Source organism: Salvia splendens, chromosome 19, assembly GCF_004379255.2.
Source record: "Salvia splendens isolate huo1 chromosome 19, SspV2, whole genome shotgun sequence".
Taxonomy (NCBI): domain Eukaryota; kingdom Viridiplantae; phylum Streptophyta; class Magnoliopsida; order Lamiales; family Lamiaceae; genus Salvia; species Salvia splendens.
The window spans coordinates 2561771-2582523 of record NC_056050.1 but is presented as its reverse complement, the minus strand read 5'-3'; the positions used below and the strand labels follow the sequence as shown (position 1 = coordinate 2582523).

Below are 20753 nucleotides of genomic sequence, written 5' to 3'. Positions count from 1 at the left end.
CTTACAAATACAAGCTTGCTATATGATATTCTCTCTCTTAGAGTTGGTGTCTCCTCTATCGGATCTAAGTTCCGTTTATATATAGAACTGAGATCGTGGCTTGCATCACCACCCTAAGTCGTGGAGGTCACGGAGGTCATGAGATCCTGCATGGCCACTAATTAGGCGGTGGCTTACATCATCAGTAATTATGTCGTGGATGTCGTGGAGGTCATGAGAGCCTGCATGGGTCCACCACTAGATAGATCGTGTCTCCCAGTCCGGTATTGCCGAGCAGCTTTTGCCGATGCTGAGACCGAACTGCTGAACTATTGCCGAGCAGCTTTTGCCGATCTGAGAGTAGAGCTTGATGCCGACCTGAGGGCAGAGCTTGATTGGTTGGTTTTTACTGAGCTGTAGGCTGAGGCCGAACTCTTTGGTCATGCCGAACTGATACTCTTTCTTGGGCTTTGTGCTGGCTTGTTTAGTACGTACTCCATCACTTCATGCTATAAGGCCGAATATATAACCAAATAACAAAATTGAATTACTTAAGTGGTTGAATTAAATCTTCTTAATATTTCCTATTATTAAAATCACATAAATAATTTTCTCCTCTCTTCAAAATTACTCACGCTTTTAATTTTTCTTTTAAAATTGTATTCAGTAAATTAAGTGAAAAGATAACTTTAGATAAAATAAAGGAAATTTGTTTCTTAAATCATCACTTTTAGTTAGTAACAACACAAACTTGATTTACATTATTAAATTAATTACAATTATACAGTTAAATCCGATTTAAACAATTAAACCTGGAAATTTGGTATAACACAATTACATTTGATTTTTTTTAACATTGTTTACACGATAAAATGCAATTTATACAAATATGGAGAATAAAATTATTTAAAAATAATAAAAATAATACTTAATAATAGAATGAAATAGATATTGGATACCTAAACGTTTCCATAACATTATACGTACGTCCATGATTTAAAAATATTCACAGACGTCTCAGGATATTATGTAGTATCACTGGAATTACTTTTATTAGACTTTTTAAGGCTTTTTCCATTCTCTTCCTTTTTCCATTCTCCATTTTTTTATCAACTATGATATGTCTATTTTTCTCTTCCTTTTTATTTCTTCAATTTTTTTGAGGTCGGGTGAGAAGTTGAAGTTGCAATGGCTCGGCGGCACTCATCGGCCAGTAGCGGGGACGGCCGACCCCACCTGGATCCGACATTGGACCACACAATAATTGGTTTAGATTCATACCAATTCTTAGGGCTGACTTATTTATTATTTTCATTGATTCAAATTAATCTTTATATACAACAAAATAAATCTCAGGATCAAGTGTTAAAAGAGCTGAGCCAAATGAGAAGCGAAACACAGAAGCTTGAGCTCGGATTAGCTCAGAGGTACAACGGTGATGACTCGAGCACCATATGCACCAGAGGGTCACCGAATATTGCTTGGCAGCCCCGGTTCCATCAAAATATTTATGGACTGCACAGCCACCACCTGCCGGTTCTTACGAGATCGATGAGAAAAGACGATCGACAAGCCCTTGCTACACTCCATAGTAGACCTGGTTGGTCACAAGTAGCAACACTTAATACATAAACATCATATATATGCAGATTTTACTCAATTCAAAAAATTCAAAATTTGATTTTCTCTAATTCTCTTATCACAACTGATCATAGCAATTAACAGAAAGGGTACCTTTATAATTCTATCGGCTTGGCCAACGAATAGCTTCCCATGCCGATACAACAGAGCAGTTATCGGGGAGTTGCAAGAGATAGCCCCTAGAGGCACGACGTCCACCCCATCCGCAGCTCCAGACACTTGCTACAAATCATTTCATATTCTCACATCACAAATCAAAGACTATATATACTCTACAAATTCACAGAAACTGAAGAAATCAAACCTGCACATTGATTTTCTTGTCCCAGCCCCCGCTAAATAGACATCCCCCGTTTGTTGCGACTGAGAACACAGAACCTTCATGACTACGTGTTGACTTCACGAGGACATCATCGTGCCATATCTGGAACACGAAAATGTACTTTCCTTATCAGATATGAAAAAGTGCATTGAAACGTTTAGACACGAGATATCATATGATAGAAAAACAAGACGAGTGTTACCTTTATGGTACCGTTGTCATGACCAACAAACAGAAAATTGTGATCAGCAGAAAGAGACGAGACTGGTACCACGTTTCCAAGTTTGTCTTCCCCTAATACCGTTAGAGGGCTGTGATCACCAAGAGACCATAATCGAACAGTCCCATCCCAGCTTCCACTGTATAGAATGCCACTGCAAACTATAAGTGACGAGACTACTGACTTGTGACCGCTCATAGCACAAACGAAGCTATGATCCTGAACAATTCAGAAACCAGGCGGATTTCAGTTCAACGCACCCAAAATCTGACTTACAGTTATATATGTATGGCGACAGTAAGGGATCGTGTTCAAATACCTGCAGCGACCATGCTTTCACTAATCTGTCTCCACTGCCGGTGTAGAGATAGTCAGCGCCAGAATTTGCCATTGCATGAATGCCACTGTAGCGCCAATCCTTATTCTCGTACAACTTATTAATTGGCACTTCGGAAAAGGGAAAAGTAGCACCCCAGATGCATATAACACCTTCGCTATCACCACTGATGCACGATTGTTGTTCACCATCCACAAAAATAACAGACATAACTTTATGTTCGTGACCTTTAAACGAGTGAACGTGAGTGAAGTCCTGAGATTAATCCAAGAAATTATTATAAGCCACATATACGGCACCAAGAATAATAGACGGAAAAGGAAAAATCACAATCAACCACATCATCCATACATCGAGTTAAATAAGACATAGTATTATCTACTCCCTCCGTCCCATAGTAGATGACACACTTGGGAATTGTTGACATGGGATTTTAGGTGATGTTGTTTTGTGTATTAGGTGGAGAGACAAAATAATATATTTATATTAATGTGAGAGGGAGCTTTTTCCAAAAAAGGAAATGTGACATCTTTTGTGGGACAAACTAAAAAGGAAAGTGTGACATCTATTATGGGATGGATGGAGTACTTGTTTTTACATCTGTTATGAGAAACTACAACTCTATAATATTATACTGAACTAATTCTAGAATGTTATTAATATATTATTAATTGTAATGAGAAAATTTTACTGTGAGGTTATATTGGTACAAGTTAACCAGGCACCAACATTTCGACCCTCAGCCTCATATCAGAGATGAGTTTTTGCAATAGTTAATGATTCAAAAAGTGGCTATTTTTGCTAAGGAATTGGTCTCAGCAGTAATAATATGGCCTAACCCTTTTTATAACAGCTTAATTCTGTGAAGATTTAATTTGAACTGTGTACCTCCAGAGACCATACACTGACTATCTTATCGTACGAGGAGCTGAAGAGGAAGCCCCCTACACAAAAGACAGAACATATATTAAAAATCAATCTTACACGAGCCTACTCAAAAGATGTAGCTAAAATTGAGCAAAACAGGAGCAACAAAGACAAATACATGATTCCCTTAAAAAAGACAAAATGCATAATTAGATCCAATTGTGGTGATTATGCAATGTAATAAGTGAACTATTGTCATAGGTGGTCACTGCCTGAATAATTTGGTCAGAACATCTAGCGCTTGTTTTTAAAATTGAACCATGAAAAAATCTTGTTATCGATTAGTATTGTGTATAATCCAAATCTTCAATGCATATTTATATAGACTTAGCATCATCCTTGCCTTTTCAGGTGAGATCAACCCAGCTAGGTCACAAACTAGAGACTACTATTCGAAACGTGTCCCGGAATCAAAAGAAATAGACAATGGTCAGACCCTATTTATTCATAGTAAGAAGCTATAATCTTTATGAGATTTTCAGGGGTGGGAGCACATGGCAATTCCAATTATATGAATCTGTTCGAAGCAGCAACACAACCGCTCTTTAGTTAGTAGATAAACATGTCTTAGCAGGTTGCAATTTGAATTTAAACATCAATTTGACATCGCATATGTGTTTGTGAGTGTGTGTTTGTGCGTTCATACTTGTGTTATCCGTTGTAGCGATTGACTACCATCATTGTTCGTGACTGCAGAAACTAAATACTTTGCAAATAATGATAAAACAAAAGGCACTTTTAGAGAATGGGCAAGCGATACCTCCGATAGCTAATCCTGTGATGAAACCAAGATGACCTTTCATCTCTAGACATTTGAAATCACCATGAGTGATCCCATCAACTACATCTCCTTCAACCCTCAATCTCGCATCATCTCTCTCAGCCTCTTCTTCTCCCTTCGAGCCATGGCCCGTTTCATCAACCATGCAGCATACATCACCTATTACTATATAACCACCCGATTCTTGATTCATGCGATCATTTTTGAAGGTGAATCCAACATCAGACTGAGGTTTAACAACCAACCCCCTCAAGCATTTCCATAGCTCAGTTGCAAGAGGCCGATGGCCAGGTTCTAACCCCAGACATCTGCACAAAACATCCAGCAACGAAGCAAAATCCGATCCCAGTATGCTCTTCAATAACGTAGAAACTTTCCCCATCCAGGCTAGGTACAAACCATCATAATCACAACCCTTTTCATCTTTAACAGCATTAACCACAGAAGACAAGAGAGACTCCATTTCTTCCTCAAAAGAGCTTCCAACAAGAACACAAACCAGCAAAGAGGCTAGTGACCAAACATCTGAAACAGGACCGACTTTAGACACATTTCGCGAATCCAACTCAAACCCCGCCTTCACAAATAAATCCACCAACACCTCAGGACTAAGAAACACAGTGTTTTGATCCAAGAACATATCTTTCAAACCAAATTCCACATTCTTGCTAACTCTCCAACCGCTTCTCAAAACCTCACTTAAATCTACACACACCCGACCAAAATCATCGAAACCGAGACAATTCAAACTCAGGTAACCAACAGTTAGCCCCTCTAAATGCAAGCGCATCAAAATCTCACAAATCTCCACACCAACCACTCCCCAAAAACCAATTTCATCCGCAACGAGCCTCTCCTTTTCATCCTTTCTTCTCTTGGAAACACAATCAATAAAGCTAGACGAAGCAAGCTTCTGGCAAACAACATACACGCTCTTATCATCCTCATTACACCAAAACCCATAGGCCTTCCCCACATTACTCACTCTAAAACAAGCATTAAAAACAACCCCCAATTTATCCCTCTCATCTTCTCCCATCCCCCACAAAACAGTCAGAATTCTCGACTCATAGCTTGGCTTGATTATCTCTGAATCAACTTCACCTCCCATTAAAATCCCAACTTTAATCAGACCCACATGATCATTCTCTCTCAAAACACACCCCATCACACGATCACTCTCAAAACACCTCAAAACCTTTCCTTCCAAAACCCCACCATAACTATCCAGAGGCGTTCCTCCAATCAAAATACAGTCTTTTGGGAGTATCCATCTGCCCCATTTGCAATAGAACTCGTACGGCCACGGCTTCAAAACAGAGGGAGATGAAACCGATTCTGCGCCACCAAAATCGGGCGGAATTGGTCTCTTCTCCTCGAGGGGGCGGGTGCGTTGGAGGAGGGAGGAGAAGTAGAGGAGGTCGAGGTTCTTGGGAAGTGAAGAGAGAGAATTTGGTAATTTGAGAAGAAGTGTACAGACGGTGCAGCGGATGGTGTTGGCGAATGGGCGGGGGAGCAGCTTTAGGCAGCCTTCGCAGGTGGTGTGGCCGCAGCTGAGGACGCGCGGGATTGCTGTCGTGGCGTCGTATAACTGTAGGCATACTGGGCACTCCGGCGGCTCCGCCGGCGGATCATTGACTTGCATATTATGCAAAAAAAAATTGTTTGAAAATATCTGATTTTCGAGTTGGAAGGGTCATTGGTGAAGCTTCATTTTCAATTCCAGCACTCCAACTTCAAATCCGGTCCCAATTTGATGGGAAGCTTCATTTTCAATCGCAAATCGAGTCACAGCTCAATTTTTTACATTTTGACATTTTTTATTATTCTTTAATTTTATAGATATAGTTAAATTGTGAAAATTAAAAAAATTAAATAAGAATTGAAAAATTACATGAATTGCTTTCGTTCATCGGCGTAGAAAGCTTCTTTCGCCTTGATGGTCAGAGCCTCTACAATAGTGGATTAGCATCCGCTCTAACCGTCGGTGAGCGATTAAGCGATCGGCTAGTCCATTATTATCTGCCCTGACCGTTATGGATGAAAAAAAATGCCCTAGAGCTTGGGTATGGACGTCGCTAGCGATCGTCTAGTCCACCACTGTGCGGCTAGCCGATTTTTTTATATATTTAGTTTTTTTGAAATTTTTTACAAAAAATACCTTATTTCCATTTCATTTTTTCTATATTTTTTTTTTCTCGAATTCATTTTGTTATTGTTGTTTTTGGTGTTTTTTTCTAGGAGTGCTAGGCTATTCTAGGCTGTTGTTTAGCTAAGGGCATTGACTAGACTGTTTTTAGTCCATGATGATATGACATGAGGAGTTTTAATAAGGCTATTGCTAGTCCATCCTTACTGTGGACACTCTTATATTGTTTATATGTCAAAGATATTCCAGTATTTGGAATCCTATTGGCACATATTTTGGAATATGAGATCAAAGTACACAAACTCTTCATTTAGGGATTTTTTTTTGCATTTTTCTCATATTTTCACTTTTTTTTCTTATTCTTTTCCATTACAAAATCAATGAACTAACTAAATATTTTGGACAAAAGTATGAATTTCAAAAAAAAGATATCCTAAGTCCAAACTCTAATAAAATCATTGGAAATATGGGATTAAATTAGATCCCAAACACTGAATTATTTTGTTGGTGGTTTGATAAATTTTTGTATTTTGTGAGAGAAGTAATAAGAACGAGAAGAGAAAATAAGAAAAAAAATACAATAATTCCCTGAAACAAAATTTTTTATATCATGATCTCATATTGTGAAAGATCATCTAATTTAATTTCATATTCTAAAATTTCTCCAAACTTTTCGCAGTTGATCCTGAATAATTTCTTAATTTCTAAAATATCAAAGTTACTTTTCTCTTAATTTTCCTAGAAAAGGTTTGATTGCTAATTGCAATACAAATCAAACTTATTTGCAACAAATCCACTCCGTCTTTGACTTGTTGGATTCTTGAGCATCAAAACATATTTTAAACAAATTTGCAGAACATTATAAACGTGAAGTGTGTCGGCTTTGACCGTTGAACGACCAAATCGCACGCCTTTGACTTCAAATTTAAACTCCTATACCCAAAATTGCACTCTAACCACGCCGGCCAACTCTGATCTTAAACACTAATCCTTCCAATTAAAGTATTAAAACAAACATGCAAAATGCTTCTCTCTTCTCTCCACACAAAAAACCCCAAAAAATGAACATTCTCTTCATCTTCATCTCCATCTTCATCTTCATCTTCTCCATCTTCAATCTCAACACCGCAGCAGCATCATCATCATGCCCCATCAACTTCGACTACGTCGAAACCCTCCCGTGGGACGCCTCCCTGTGCCGCGACCCCATCCAAACCGGCTGCTGCAAGACTCTCCGCAGCCTCTTCGGCGTCGGCCTGGCCCAACACCTCAACCAAACCTCCCAATTCTACATCCCCACCGCCACGGCCTCCTCCTCCTGCATCGCTCAATTCGAGCGCAAAATCTCCTCCATGTCCCTCACCAGATCCCTTCTCCCACTCTGCTTCAACGACACCGCCGAGTTCGCCACCACCAACGCCTGCGCCGGGATCACCACCTTGCACGACTGGGATCTCAAGGCGGACGAGGCCGCCCTCCTCCCCCTCGAGTCCGCATGCAACGGCGACCTCACCGGCCTCACCCTCTGCAGCATGTGCCTCGACGCCGGCCTCAAACTCACCTCCTACTTAGTCCAATCGAATCCTAACTCCACGAAGTGCTTCTACTTCACCGTGCTCTACGCGGCTGGCGTCGTCAATGTATTTGGACCGAACGACGTCAGATCCGCCGCCTGCATTTTCGGCCTGCCTGTGTCAAGATCTGGCCCAATAAACCACAGGACCAGAAGATTCATCTTCGGGTTCTGTGGGGGCCTGGTGGGAATCACTGGGCTTGTGATTCTCTTCTTTATCCACAGAAAGTGGGACCGAAAGAAAAAACAAGAAAGTGTTCATCAGAACTACGTAGCCTCTGTGAAATCGATAGTTCTCCCCAACGTCGGTGATGGTTGGGCGAATTTTTGATGGTGATGAATGCAGGAAAATACAGATTACGACACAGAGATTTACGTGGTTCGATTTACTGAGGTAAATCTACGTCCACGGGAAGGAAAGAGGGCAGAGTTGTATTGCTTGATCTGTTTTTTACAGCTTACAATACAGACTTGCTATTTGATATTTGATCTCTAGAGAACTTAACCCTTCTTTATCTGATCTGAGTTCTATTTATACATTGAACTAAGATCGTGGCTTGCATCACCACTAATGATGGTTGTGAATGTCGTGGAGGTCATGGAGATCCTGCATGGGTCCACTATCCTGCATGAGTCCACTATCTCTGTGCTTGGTCCACTATCCTGCATGTGATCCTGCATGAGTTGACTATCTTCCAGTTCGGTCGAATACTGAGACCGAACTGCTGAACTATTGCCGAGTAGCTTTTGCCGATCTGAGAGTGGAGCTTGATTGGTCGGCTTTTACCGAGCTGTGGGCTGGGGCCGAACTCTTTGGTAATGCCGAACTGATACTCTTCCTTGGGCTTTGGGCTGATGGGCCGTCACTGCTATTGGGCTTGTTTAGTACGTACCCCATCACTACCCCCCCCGAAAAGCGAAGTGAATCACTTCGGCGAAGCGAGTCACTTCGGCATTCTGGATAAAGGTACGGGGGAGGCTGACGTCAGGGGACGTGCCTTGCGCGTGACTGCATTAAATGCGACAGTAAAATCCGGCCGTTGAATCCTGAAAAGGTGGGATTCGAAACGGTGCGATGATTTTGAAATCTTCTCCGAATCTGATAAATACGTCCTTTCTTCATCAGTTGAACACTTTTGCTATAGCTTCTTCTGCACTCTATCTCCTTCGCGTAAAAATTTTCTTCCGCTTTCAAGAATTTTTTGAGAATTTCTTCAGACTTTCGAAGAGTAAGAACTATGTCTTCTTCTTCTTCTTCTGAGTCAGGTAGCGGTAGGAAAAGGGGTAAGGGGTCTTCTAGCCGGAAAGAATCTGGGGAGAAGACCGTAGAGTATTTTCACAGCGTCTTGAGTAAGGATACTGTGATATCCATATACGAAAAATATCTTCTTCCCAGGGGGAAGGCGGTGGTTCCCGACGACGATCATAGGGCTAACGAGCCGCCGGAGGGTTATGCCACCGTTTACGAAGCCTGCTTAGAATGTGGGCTTCGTTTCCCTCTTCCCCCACCTTTTGTAGAGCTTCTTGATTTCTTTCAACTCCCTTTAGGTCAGGTGACTCCGAATTCTTGGAGGCACTTATCGGCCTTTGCTGCCGAACTACGTAGGCTAGATAAGGATCTGTCTCTGAGGGCAATCCTTAATTTTTTCCAGTTTAAGAGGAAGGGATCTTGGTTTTACCTGATCCCTTTACAGCCTTTTAGGGCCTTCTGCAAAACCAAATGGCCGAAATGGCAAAACCGCTTCTTTTTTTATAATAGGACAGCGGCTCCGGGCTTTCCCTGGAGAGGGCCGAAGTCCGTGATTCCTCATCCTCGGTTAGAACCGTTGGCCGAGCTCGAGGGCGAGCTCAATAAGATTCCTATGATTAGGAAACAGTACTCGGAAACTGAGCTCGTCAAGGGCGACCTCGTGTTCAATATCTCGTCTTCGGACGAAGAAACTGAGGGTGAGGATTTCTTTTTTATGCTTTACTGCTTTAGCGGCGAAAACTAACCTTGCTTTCTTGCTTTTTGGCAGTGTACATGCTGAATAAGATTAGCCGCAAATCCTCCGAGCTTAAGGAGCCGGAGAAAGAGAAGGCTACCAGCTCGGCGCCTGATGCCGAGAAGAATCCGAAGAGGCAAAAGACCTCTTCGGATCCAAAGAAGCCGGAGTCGACTTCGGCAAGTAGGAAGGGGAAGACCCAGAAGCCCCCGAGAGCGCCAGAGAAAGACGTGGTCTTGGCGCCTCCTTCGGAACATATCTGTGAGCCCTTTTTATGGCCCACGGACTTCGCCGAGGTGAATTCTCTTCTTGATTTTCTGGCCTTGCTTTTTTTCCTGTATTTTTTGTGGCCCCTCTGTTGACTTTTTGCTTTTTCCATTTTCAGAGGAACGATATGCTCTCCAAGCTCGTCGCCGTTGAACTCTCCAAAGCGTCCAACGACTATGCTGAGATGCAGAGGAAGTTGGCGGCTGCTTGTCACCGGGCCGAGCAGGCTGAGGCAAACTTTGAGAAAGCCAGAGCTGCTAGGATTTCGGCCCAGGATGAAGCTCAGTTTGCCAAAAACCAGCTCGTCATCCAGCGAGAGCAGACGAAACGGAGGGATGCTGCCGCCGTGGTTGCCCAAGGGGAGGTTCTCCGTGCTTTCGCGGAGAAACTCTTTCTGAGCAACCAATTTTCAGCCTTTGTCGGTGATCTGCTGAAACTGATGACCGATAAAGCCGAGCAGGGTCCCGAAGTCATCCTGCCGCTGTACGGCCGAGAGATAGCAGCTCGGCTTCAGAGTCTGCCGGTGCTTGAGGAGCTTGCTTCGTCCTCGGTCCTGCTTTCTGCAGACCAAGTTCGTAGTTGCCGAGCTGACCGCGATGAGAACATGGAGGCTATCTTTGCCTCCATAGGGTCAGTTTCACCCGCTCCAATTTTCCATGGAGAGGGTGAGACCGAGCAGCATGAGCGGCAGACCGGCGATGAGCAGGCCGAGCAGGAGGCGCAGCAGATCGGCTACGGTGGCGCCGAGCAGGCTGGGGAGAGCAGGGAGGCCGAGGCTGAAGCTGAAGCAGACAAGGAGAAGGAAGCTGAACCTCACCGAGAAGGCGGAGACGAAGCTGGCGGAGTATGATTTCGTCTCCCTTCTCTTAGTTTAGTTTCTTCCTTCTTGTAAAACGGCCTTGAAGCCCTTGTGTAGAAAAAATTTTTTCTTATGAATGAAAAAATTCTTCTTTCTGCTCTTGTGTCTTCGTATAGCCTTTCGTACTCTCTTTTACTCCTGTTGTGGTTTACTACCTGCTGAGTAATCTGAAATGCCGAACTGACATAGCTGCTCTATATTCTGAACTCTTAAGGAGCTGGAGGTACTTCACTGGAAGCGGCTGTACTCTTCGGCTTTAGACGAAGCTGAGAAAAGAGCCATAGCTGACCAGGTGAAGAATGACGAACTCTTGGCTCGTTCAGTGAAGCTGGAGGCCGACAATAAAGACTTAGAGTCCGAAAAGAAAGATCTGGAGGCCGAGCTGAATACCGCCGTCGCTGAGAGGACTGCGTATGAGGATTTCATCTGCAGGCGCGGGGGAATGACCATCTCTGAAGTTCAGGAACGAGTTGACGAACTGTGGGAGGAATATCACGTACTCCGGAGGAACAATGCGCTGGAGAGCTCGGCTTGCCAACAAGTCGTGACATCATTGCGGCGCTGGGCTTCTCGGTACGACATCATTCTTTCCCGGCGTCCTTCAATCGAGAGATTCCTTAGGCATTTCCCGCCAACAGATGGTCGCACTCCAGCTCAAACCCCTGATTCACTTGCTCAAGACCCTACTCCAAGTCAGCAACGAACTCAGGAACAGCCGGAAACGTCAAGACGAGAACGGACTCAGGAGCAACCGGAAACGTCAAGACGAGAACGGACTGAAGTTCGTAGAGGAGCTGTGATTATGAGTGAGCAAGATCAACAAATGCTTCGTGAAGAGACTCTTCACCGCTGAGGTGCTAGAGCTTCCCGGGCTCAGGGAAGAGGCGGTAGGTCGATTAGAGCATCTCGTCGACCTGCTTATTCTTCAGCTGCCGAGAATGCCCGAACTCGGCTTCACGAGGATTTTGTGAATAGATGGCTCAACTTTAGCAACCAGGGACAGTAGAATAGTCCTTTGTAATGGCGTAACACCTTCTCGTAGGGCAGCGGAGTTGTATGCCGAACAAGTTTTAATAAATGAAATCTTCATTTCGCTTCTATCACTGCGTATTTACAGCTCAGCGAAAAAAATTTCATCGTGCTCGTCCTCGGTCTTATGAAGTAGACTTCTTTGACCGGACTCGTCCTCGGTCTTATGAAGTAAGCTTCTTTGACCGGACTCGTCTTTGGTCTTATGAAGTAAACTTCTTTGACCGGACTTGGTCCTCGGTCTTATGAAATAAACTTCTTTGACCGGACTCGTCTTTGGTCTTATGAAGTAAACTTCTTTGACCGGACTCGTCTTTGGTCTTATGAAGTAAATTTCTTTGACCGGACTAAGCTTGTGTCCTAATTTGGCGAGTTTTATCGCTTGGATCGGACTTTCCCTTGTCCTAATTCGGCGAGTTTTATCGCGTGGATCGGACTTTCCCTTTGTTGCAGTTCGTTTCAGACGAACTGCTTGTTTCTTAAGCCGAATTGTGGTCTTGTATCCTCCTTAGAAGCTTGGACTCACAATCGTTGGCTTATTGTTGCAGTTCGTTTCAGACGAACTGCTTGTTTTTTAAGCTGAATTGTGGTCTTGTATCCTCCTTAGAAGCTTGGACTCACAATCGTTGGCTTATATATGTTCTAAAAAGGGGATCAGCCTTTGAAGAACAAGATACCTCAGTAACATTTGTAAGAGACGACACGCACATAGACAGACAAAACACACCTAGACAAGCAAGACGCACATAAACGAACGAGACGCACATAGACAAACAAAAAGCACATAGACAAAGTAAAAAAAACAAAGAAAACACATACCTCTAGGACCGAACTAGACACAAGACGGACTGACCGGACTGTCTCTTACAAATGGAACTTCTTGAGGTTGGAAATGTGCCATGTTCGGGGTACTTGTTCTCCTGACATGTGAGTCAATTTGTAAGACCCTTTGCCGAGGACTTCTGACACCCGATATGGACCTTCCCATGTGGGTTCGAGCTTGCCCAGCTTTTCTGCTCGGCTTACTTCGTTGTTTCTCAAGACGAGATCTCCCACTTGAAATTGCAGCTTTTTCACCCTTTGGTTATAATACCGGGCTACTTGTTCCTTGTACTTGGCTGCTTTTATGCAGGCCAATTCTCTTCTTTCTTCGGCCAGATCTAGTTCGGCTCTCAGTCCGTCATCATTCATTTCTGAGGAGAAATTTAGAGTTCGGGGACTGGGTACGCCGATCTCAACCGGAATCACGGCTTCAGCGCCGTACACCAGACTGTACGGAGTTTCACCGTTGGAAGCTTTGGGTGTAGTTCGGTAGGACCATAGGACTTGAGGGAGATTTTCTACCCATTGTCCTTTGGCTTGTTCTAACCGAGCTTTTAACCCTTTCACCAAGATACGGTTTGTTACCTCCGTTTGTCCGTTTGCTTGTGGGTGGGAGATCGAAGTGAACCGCTGTTGAATATTCAGCTCTTGGCACCAATTCTTGAATGTCTTGTCGGTGAACTGAGTCCCGTTATCCGAAATGAGGATGTGGGGTAAGCCAAATCGGCACACTATGTTCTTCCAGACGAAATCCAATGCCTTCGAGCTCGTTATCGTAGCTAATGGTTCAGCTTCTACCCACTTTGTAAAGTAATCCACGGCAACGATAAGGAATTTCATTTGCCGAGGAGCTTGTGGTAGTGGTCCCACTATGTCTATGCCCCATTGCATAAAAGGCCAAGGGCTTTGCATAGCATATAGATCGGTCTGCGGCATCTTTGGGATATTTGCATGGATTTGGCACTTCATGCATGTCTTGACGAGCTGCACTGCGTCTTGTACCAAAGTTGGCCAATAATATCCCCATCTCAGAACTTTTTTAGCTAAAGCTCTAGCTCCGATGTGGCTACCGCAAGATCCTTCATGGACTTCTCTAAGGATGTAGTCCGTCTCTTCTGGTCCTACACATCGCAATAACGGCTGAAGGTAGGACTTTCTGTATAGGACTCCTGCATGAAGTTCGTACCGAAGGGCTCGGCATGTGATTTTCCGAGCTTCTCTCTTATCCTCGGGCAGTTGTCCTTGATCTAGATACTGTAAGATCGGCGTCATCCAGTTCGGCGAGCTGGCTACTGAATATACCTCAGCTTCATCAATGCTTCGGTGTAGTAATTCCTCCACCTTTGAACTTGGATATGAGGCTAACTTACTTAAAATATCTGCTCGGCTGTTTTCCGCTCTGGGAATGCGGATTATCCGAAAATAAGAGAAACTTCGGCTAATGCTTTGCGCTTTGTCCCAATATTTCCTCATCCTCTCATCACGGGCTTCACTTGTACCCAACATGTGATTCACTACGACTTGTGAATCACAATGGATTTTGAGAGACTTGATAAATAGACTTTGCGCTAGCTTGAGTCCGGCAAGGAGAGCTTCGTATTCGGCTTCATTATTAGTAGTTGGGAATAAGAACCGAAGTGAGTAAGTTACCTCGTGTCCGTCGGGAGCGATAAGTAAAATACCAGCTCCACTTCCCGTTTTATTCGAAGCTCCATCTACGAATCCGCTCCAGCAGTCCGGTGGCTCTACTTCGGATTCCAGGGGCTGTGCTAGTTCGGCATTGGTAGAATTTTTCTGTTCGGCAATGACAGGGATTGCTTGATCGAACTTTGCTTCTGCAAGAAAATCTGCCAAGGCTTGTCCCTTGATGGCTTTCCGAGGTAGGTATTCGATTGAGTGTTCTCCCAACTCTATGGCCCATTTGGCGATTCTGCCTGATGCTTCTGGCTTGGTCAAAACTTGCCGAAGTGGCAGATCGGTTAAGACGCATACCTTGTGAGCATAGAAGTATGGCCGCAGTCTCCTTGCTGCATTTACTAACGCCAGAGCAATTTTTTCCAGAGGTTGATACCTTGTTTCTGGACCTCTTAATGCTCGGCTTGTAAAGTAGATGGGAAGCTGCTTTAGGCCTTCTTCTCGTACGAGCACCGCGCTAATGGTTTGATCCGATGCCGCTAAGTATAAGAATATCACTTCAGCATCTGTTGGAGCAGAGAGAATAGGAAGCTCGGCTAAATAACTTTTGAGCTCGTCAAAAGCCTTTTTCTGCTCGACTCCCCACTCAAACTTTGGTGCCTTCTTTAACACCTTGAAGAATGGCATTTGCTTTTCGGCTGCTTGGGAAAGGAATCTATTCAGTGCGGCTAGACATCCAGTTAGCCTTTGCACATTATGTATGGACTTCGGCATTGCCATGTTCTGAACAACTTGAACTTTAAGCGGATTTGCCTTGAGTCCTTCCTTTGAAACCCAACAACCTAGAAACTTTCCCGAATCTACCAAAAAGGTACATTTTTGGGGATTGAGTTTGAGGTTGGCTTTTCGGAACACGTCGAGAGTGGACTTGAGATTGTCTTCGTACTCCGAAGTGCTTCTGCTTTTAACGACTATGTCGTCAACATACACTTCAACCTCCTTTCCGATCAAATGCCGAAAAAGCTTATCTACCATCCTTTGATATGTGGCTCCGGCATTCTTTAAACCGAACGGCATCTTTTTATAAGCAAAGATGCCGAAGTCAGTAATGAAAGCCGTTTTTGGAGCATCATTCTCATCCATTAAGACTTGGTGGTAGCCTTTGTATAAATCAAGAAAACAGAAAATTTCGAAGCCGATCAAAGCTTCTACTTTTTTGTCTATGTTCGGAAGGGGATAGCAATCTTTAGGACAGTGCTTGTTTAGATCGGTAAAATCTATGCACATCCGCCATCCTCCTTCTTTTTTCTTGATCATCACAGGATTGGCCACCCAAGAGGGATATTTCACCTCGAATAATACATCCGCTTTCAGTAATTGGCGGACTTCGTCATGGATGACTTGATTTCTTTCTGCCGCAAAGAGTCTTTGCTTCTGTTTTATAGGCCGGACTGTTGGATCAATATTTAACCGATGAGTGATTACCTCAGAGGGCACTCCGGTCATGTCCAACGGAGACCATGCAAAGACATCTTTGTACTCCTTGAGGAGCTGGATGGTCTTTTCCCGGAGTAGAGGCGTTCCCGCGAAACCGATCTTGACCGTTCTGGATGGATCATCTTCGTATAACTGAACGGTCATTGAGTTCGGCTCTGGTGTGACTTCGGTCATTTCGCTTGCCTCTGACTCCGGCTGCTGTGATTGCTATGCTTGATGATGCCGATCTGATTGCTCGGCACTTTTAAGCGCAATCTGCAGACACTCTTTTGCTCTCTTTTGATCACCTCGGATGACCGCTATCCCCCCTTTAGTGGGGAGCTTGATGGTGAGATGATAAGCAGAGCAAACGGCCCGAACTGCGTTGAGCCAGTCTCTTCCCAGGATGATGTTGTACGGAGACCGAGCTTTTACCACAAAGAACTCGATCATCGTACTGGAGCTTGTAGGCGCTTTTCCCACCGTGATCGGAAGGCTGATAATACCTTCAGGGCGGGTGTCCTCCTGGGCGAAACTTTTCAGAGGAAGTGGTGCCGGACTAAGCCGAGCTGGATCCACTTCTAGTTTATCGAAACATTCTTTAAAAAGAATGCTGACTGACGCTCCTGTATCCACAAACACTCTGTGGATCAGTTTGTTTGCCACTCCGGCTTGGATGACAATAGCGTCTTGATGAGGAGAGATGGCCGGGACGGGATCTGCATCTGAAAATGTAATCACTTCGTCCTGCTTCAGCCTTTTATGCGTTGGCTCCTCTCGATTGAAGCCTCTGCGCTCTGACTTCAGGGACGATTTAGTCTTCCCGGCAGGGAGAGCATCAATAGTCAGGATTACTCCATCATATTGCTGCTCGTCATCGTCTTCGGGATCCTGTTGCCTTTTCGGATCCTGAGGAGCGCAGTTCGCACCTCTCTGCTTTTTGTTCTTTTTCGGCTGCTTGCTTTGGTATTTTTTTAGTGTCCCTGCTTTCACAAGAGCATCAATACCTGCAGCCAAATGTCGGCACTCCTCGGTATCGTGACCGTGGTCTTGATGGAAGGAGCAATATTGATCCTGAGGTCGACGCGCGGCCGATTTCGTCATCCGCTTTGGTTTTTCGAACATATCGGAATGCAGTTCGAAAATTTCCGCTCTTGACTTGTTCAATGGTACGAACTGAGCGGGCGGCTTCTCAGGATTGAGACGTGGCCCCAATCGGTCTTGCACCGGAGTCCTTTGAATCCTTTCAAAAGGAGTTCGGCGAGGATGTCCCTGATCGCCAAAAGGAGTTCGGCGAGTTTGTCCCTGATCGCTATGATCGGGCTTCCTCCTGTCTCCTCGGGATGAGCTGTCTAAAGACCGTTTGCGACGGTCTGCCTCATCGGCACGGGAGAACTGGTCCGCAATGTCCCACATCTGTTGAGCTGTTTGCGGACTGCATTCGACGAGCTTTCTGTAGAGAGCTCCGGGCAGGATTCCATTTTGGAATGCCGAAATGACAAGTAGATCATTGAGATCATCTACTTGTAGGCATTCCTTGTGGAATCTCGTCATAAAGTCGCTGATCTTTTCGTCGCGACCTTGACGTATAGAAAGCAGCTGAGCCGAAGTGATTCGGGCTTCCGCTTTCTGAAAGAACCTCCTGTGGAAAGCATCCATTAGATCTCGGTAAGATCTAATGCTGCCTTGGGGGAGGCTATCGAACCACCTTCTTGCGTTCCCGATAAGCAGCTCGGGAAACAGCTTGCACATATGGACCTCATTGAGACCCTGGTTCGCCATGTTATACTGATAGCGTCCCAAGAAATCATGAGGATCCACTAACCCGTCATAAGTCATCGACGGAGTTCGGTAGTTCTGTGGCAAGGGAGTTCGGGTGATATCGTCCGAGAACGGAGTCTTCAATGCTCCGTACATGGCGAACCCGACATCTCTTCGGTATGGAGGAGATGGAGATCTCCTGTGATTCCGGTACCGAGGAGGAACAGGAACATGTCGGGGTTGAGGATTCTTCTTCCTGGAAGACACGGCACTACTGCGGTAGTGACTTTCATGTCTGGATGAGGAAGGAGAATCCACCGTTTTCGTCTTCGGCTCTTGGCTCTTTTGCAGGAAGGCTAAGAACTCATCCTGCTTCTCAGCCAAGAACAGCTTGACAGCCTCATTCAAATCAGGCTGCTGGGAAGACTCGGTGTGTGGACCTTTTGAGTGGCTTGTTCCTTCATCGTGAAAACTGGAAGTAGATGTCTCCCGAGGCTGTTTTCCGGACCTGCGGGCTGGACTAGCTTCCTCATGGTTTTCACGAACGGTATTACGGGTAGTATGTGATCTGGTATGCATTTTTTTGGGGTGGAAAAAGGGTCAAAAATTCGCTTTATCACAAATTTGGTTCTCTGTTTCCCACAGACGGCGCCAGTGATGGTTGGGCGAATTTTTGATGGTGATGAATGCAGGAAAATACAGATTACGACACAGAGATTTACGTGGTTCGATTTACTGAGGTAAATCTACGTCCACGGGAAGGAAAGAGGGCAGAGTTGTATTGCTTGATCTGTTTTTTACAGCTTACAATACAGACTTGCTATTTGATATTTGATCTCTAGAGAACTTAACCCTTCTTTATCTGATCTGAGTTCTATTTATACATTGAACTAAGATCGTGGCTTGCATCACCACTAATGATGGTTGTGAATGTCGTGGAGGTCATGGAGATCCTGCATGGGTCCACTATCCTGCATGAGTCCACTATCTCTGTGCTTGGTCCACTATCCTGCATGTGATCCTGCATGAGTTGACTATCTTCCAGTTCGGTCGAATACTGAGACCGAACTGCTGAACTATTGCCGAGTAGCTTTTGCCGATCTGAGAGTGGAGCTTGATTGGTCGGCTTTTACCGAGCTGTGGGCTGGGGCCGAACTCTTTGGTAATGCCGAACTGATACTCTTCCTTGGGCTTTGGGCTGATGGGCCGTCACTGCTATTGGGCTTGTTTAGTACGTACCCCATCAGTCGGAGCTAAGTTTTTCGAGCTCCGGGACCTGGAGCACGCGACGGATAAGTTCGCGAAGAGGAATCTAATCGGACAGGGCGGATTCGGAGCGGTCTACAGAGGAACTCTCCCAGACAAAACAGAGGTCGCAGTGAAACTGATTTTCGAAACAGATTCTGCAGAGAGCGATGACGATTTCATAAACGAGGCTCTGATCATCAGCAGAATCCGGCACAGGAATCTTCTACCTCTCCGTGGATTCTGCGTCGCAAGCGACAGATTCCACGGAAAGAGAAGATTCCTAGTGTATGACTACATGCCAAACGGCAGCCTAAACAATCACATATTCATTTCAAACGACGACAACAGCAACAACAGCAATCTCCTCTCGTGGCCTCAGCGCAAGAACATAATCCTAGACATAGCGAAAGGGCTCGCGTACCTCCATTACGGGATCAAGCCTACGATCTACCACCGCGACATAAAGGCCACGAACATCCTCCTGGACGCGGAGATGAAGGCCAGGGTGGCCGATTTCGGGCTGGCGAAGCAGAATCTAGAAGGCCCATCCCATCTCACTACGCGGGTGGCCGGGACACACGGCTACCTAGCGCCAGAATATGCTCTGTACGGGCAGCTGACAGAGAAGAGCGATGTGTACAGTTTTGGGGTGCTGATTCTGGAGATCATGAGTGGGCGGAGGGTGCTGGATGCTTCGAAGAGCGAGAGGATCTTGGTCACGGATTGGGCGTGGGAGCTGGTCAAGGCCGGGAAGGTGGAGGAGGTTTTCCATGGGTGCATAAGGAGGGAAGGGCCGAAAGGAGTGATGGAGAGATTCGTGCGCGTTGGGATCCTCTGCGCGCATGTCATGGTCGCGCTTAGGCCGACCATTGAGGACGCGCTGAGGATGCTTGAAGGCGACATTGACATCCCTCGTCTGCCCGTTGCCTCTAGCAATGCAGTTTAGCTCTTATAGTTATGGTACAGGTGGTAGTGAGGGGTCTAGAGTTCCTTGGAGTTGCACTAGTTGATGAGTATTTTGGATTTTTGGAATCATTGTTTTGCTTTTACATGTATGGTAACACACATTGTACAATTATAGAGAGGAAAGCATTATATTGAAGATTTATGCATTGAAATTTCATCTAGATTGTTTCATAGAGTAACAAATCTTGGCAAAAGGCATAAAATAAACCATTCAACATAATACAAGCATATATAGTTCCCATCATTCACAGGCTTTCATTCACCTGTGCCAACCAGAACATCCTTCCTGCAGCTACGAGCATTGCTACCGGCCTTACTCTTTACTTCATTCTTCGCATTCTCACGGTCCAATGCTGCATACAAAAGACGAGCATTTCAATATTATAATTAATACTACCAATTAAGGACCTCTAGCTAATTATAGGTAAGAAATTCCAAAATCAATTCAAATGATCATGGGCTCACATATAATATAAATGGAAGTGACTTTCAGGACAACCTTCATCCCCGCCCTTGCCTTGGACGACTTCAACCTTGGCATATCGAAGATCACTAAGATGTCCGTTAGTATCAGGCATAGGCAGGAATAGGTAGAAGACCCAACTAGTATTTTTAACATCAATGTCGCCGGCATAGAAAGCCCAAAACTCCCTCTTAATCCAGACCATCAACCCTCACTTCCCCCACCTTCTTTCTAGAGGACAAATCATAGACATACATAAGATATGCGTAGTCGATAATGAACAGAATGTTGCCCCCCACATAGACAAGGTTCC

General features: G+C 44.8%; 1 protein-coding gene and 1 pseudogene across 1 annotated transcript; one reads left to right on the top strand and one right to left on the bottom strand.

The window, feature by feature from the left end:
* Window positions 1–1266: 1266 nt before the first annotated feature.
* LOC121780227 lies at window positions 1267–5990 on the bottom strand. The gene is made up of 7 exons (XM_042177763.1): window positions 4187–5990; window positions 3388–3443; window positions 2482–2754; window positions 2145–2381; window positions 1925–2044; window positions 1714–1842; window positions 1267–1576 (listed from the first exon to the last, which is right to left on the bottom strand). The coding sequence occupies exons 1-7, from the start codon at window positions 5850–5852 to the stop codon at window positions 1559–1561; spliced, it is 2499 nt and encodes an 832-aa protein (XP_042033697.1). The 5' UTR covers window positions 5853–5990; the 3' UTR covers window positions 1267–1558.
* A 1427-nt stretch (window positions 5991–7417) lies between these two features.
* On the top strand, window positions 7418–20021 carry LOC121780142 (annotated as a pseudogene).
* The last annotated feature ends 732 nt before the right edge of the window (window positions 20022–20753 follow it).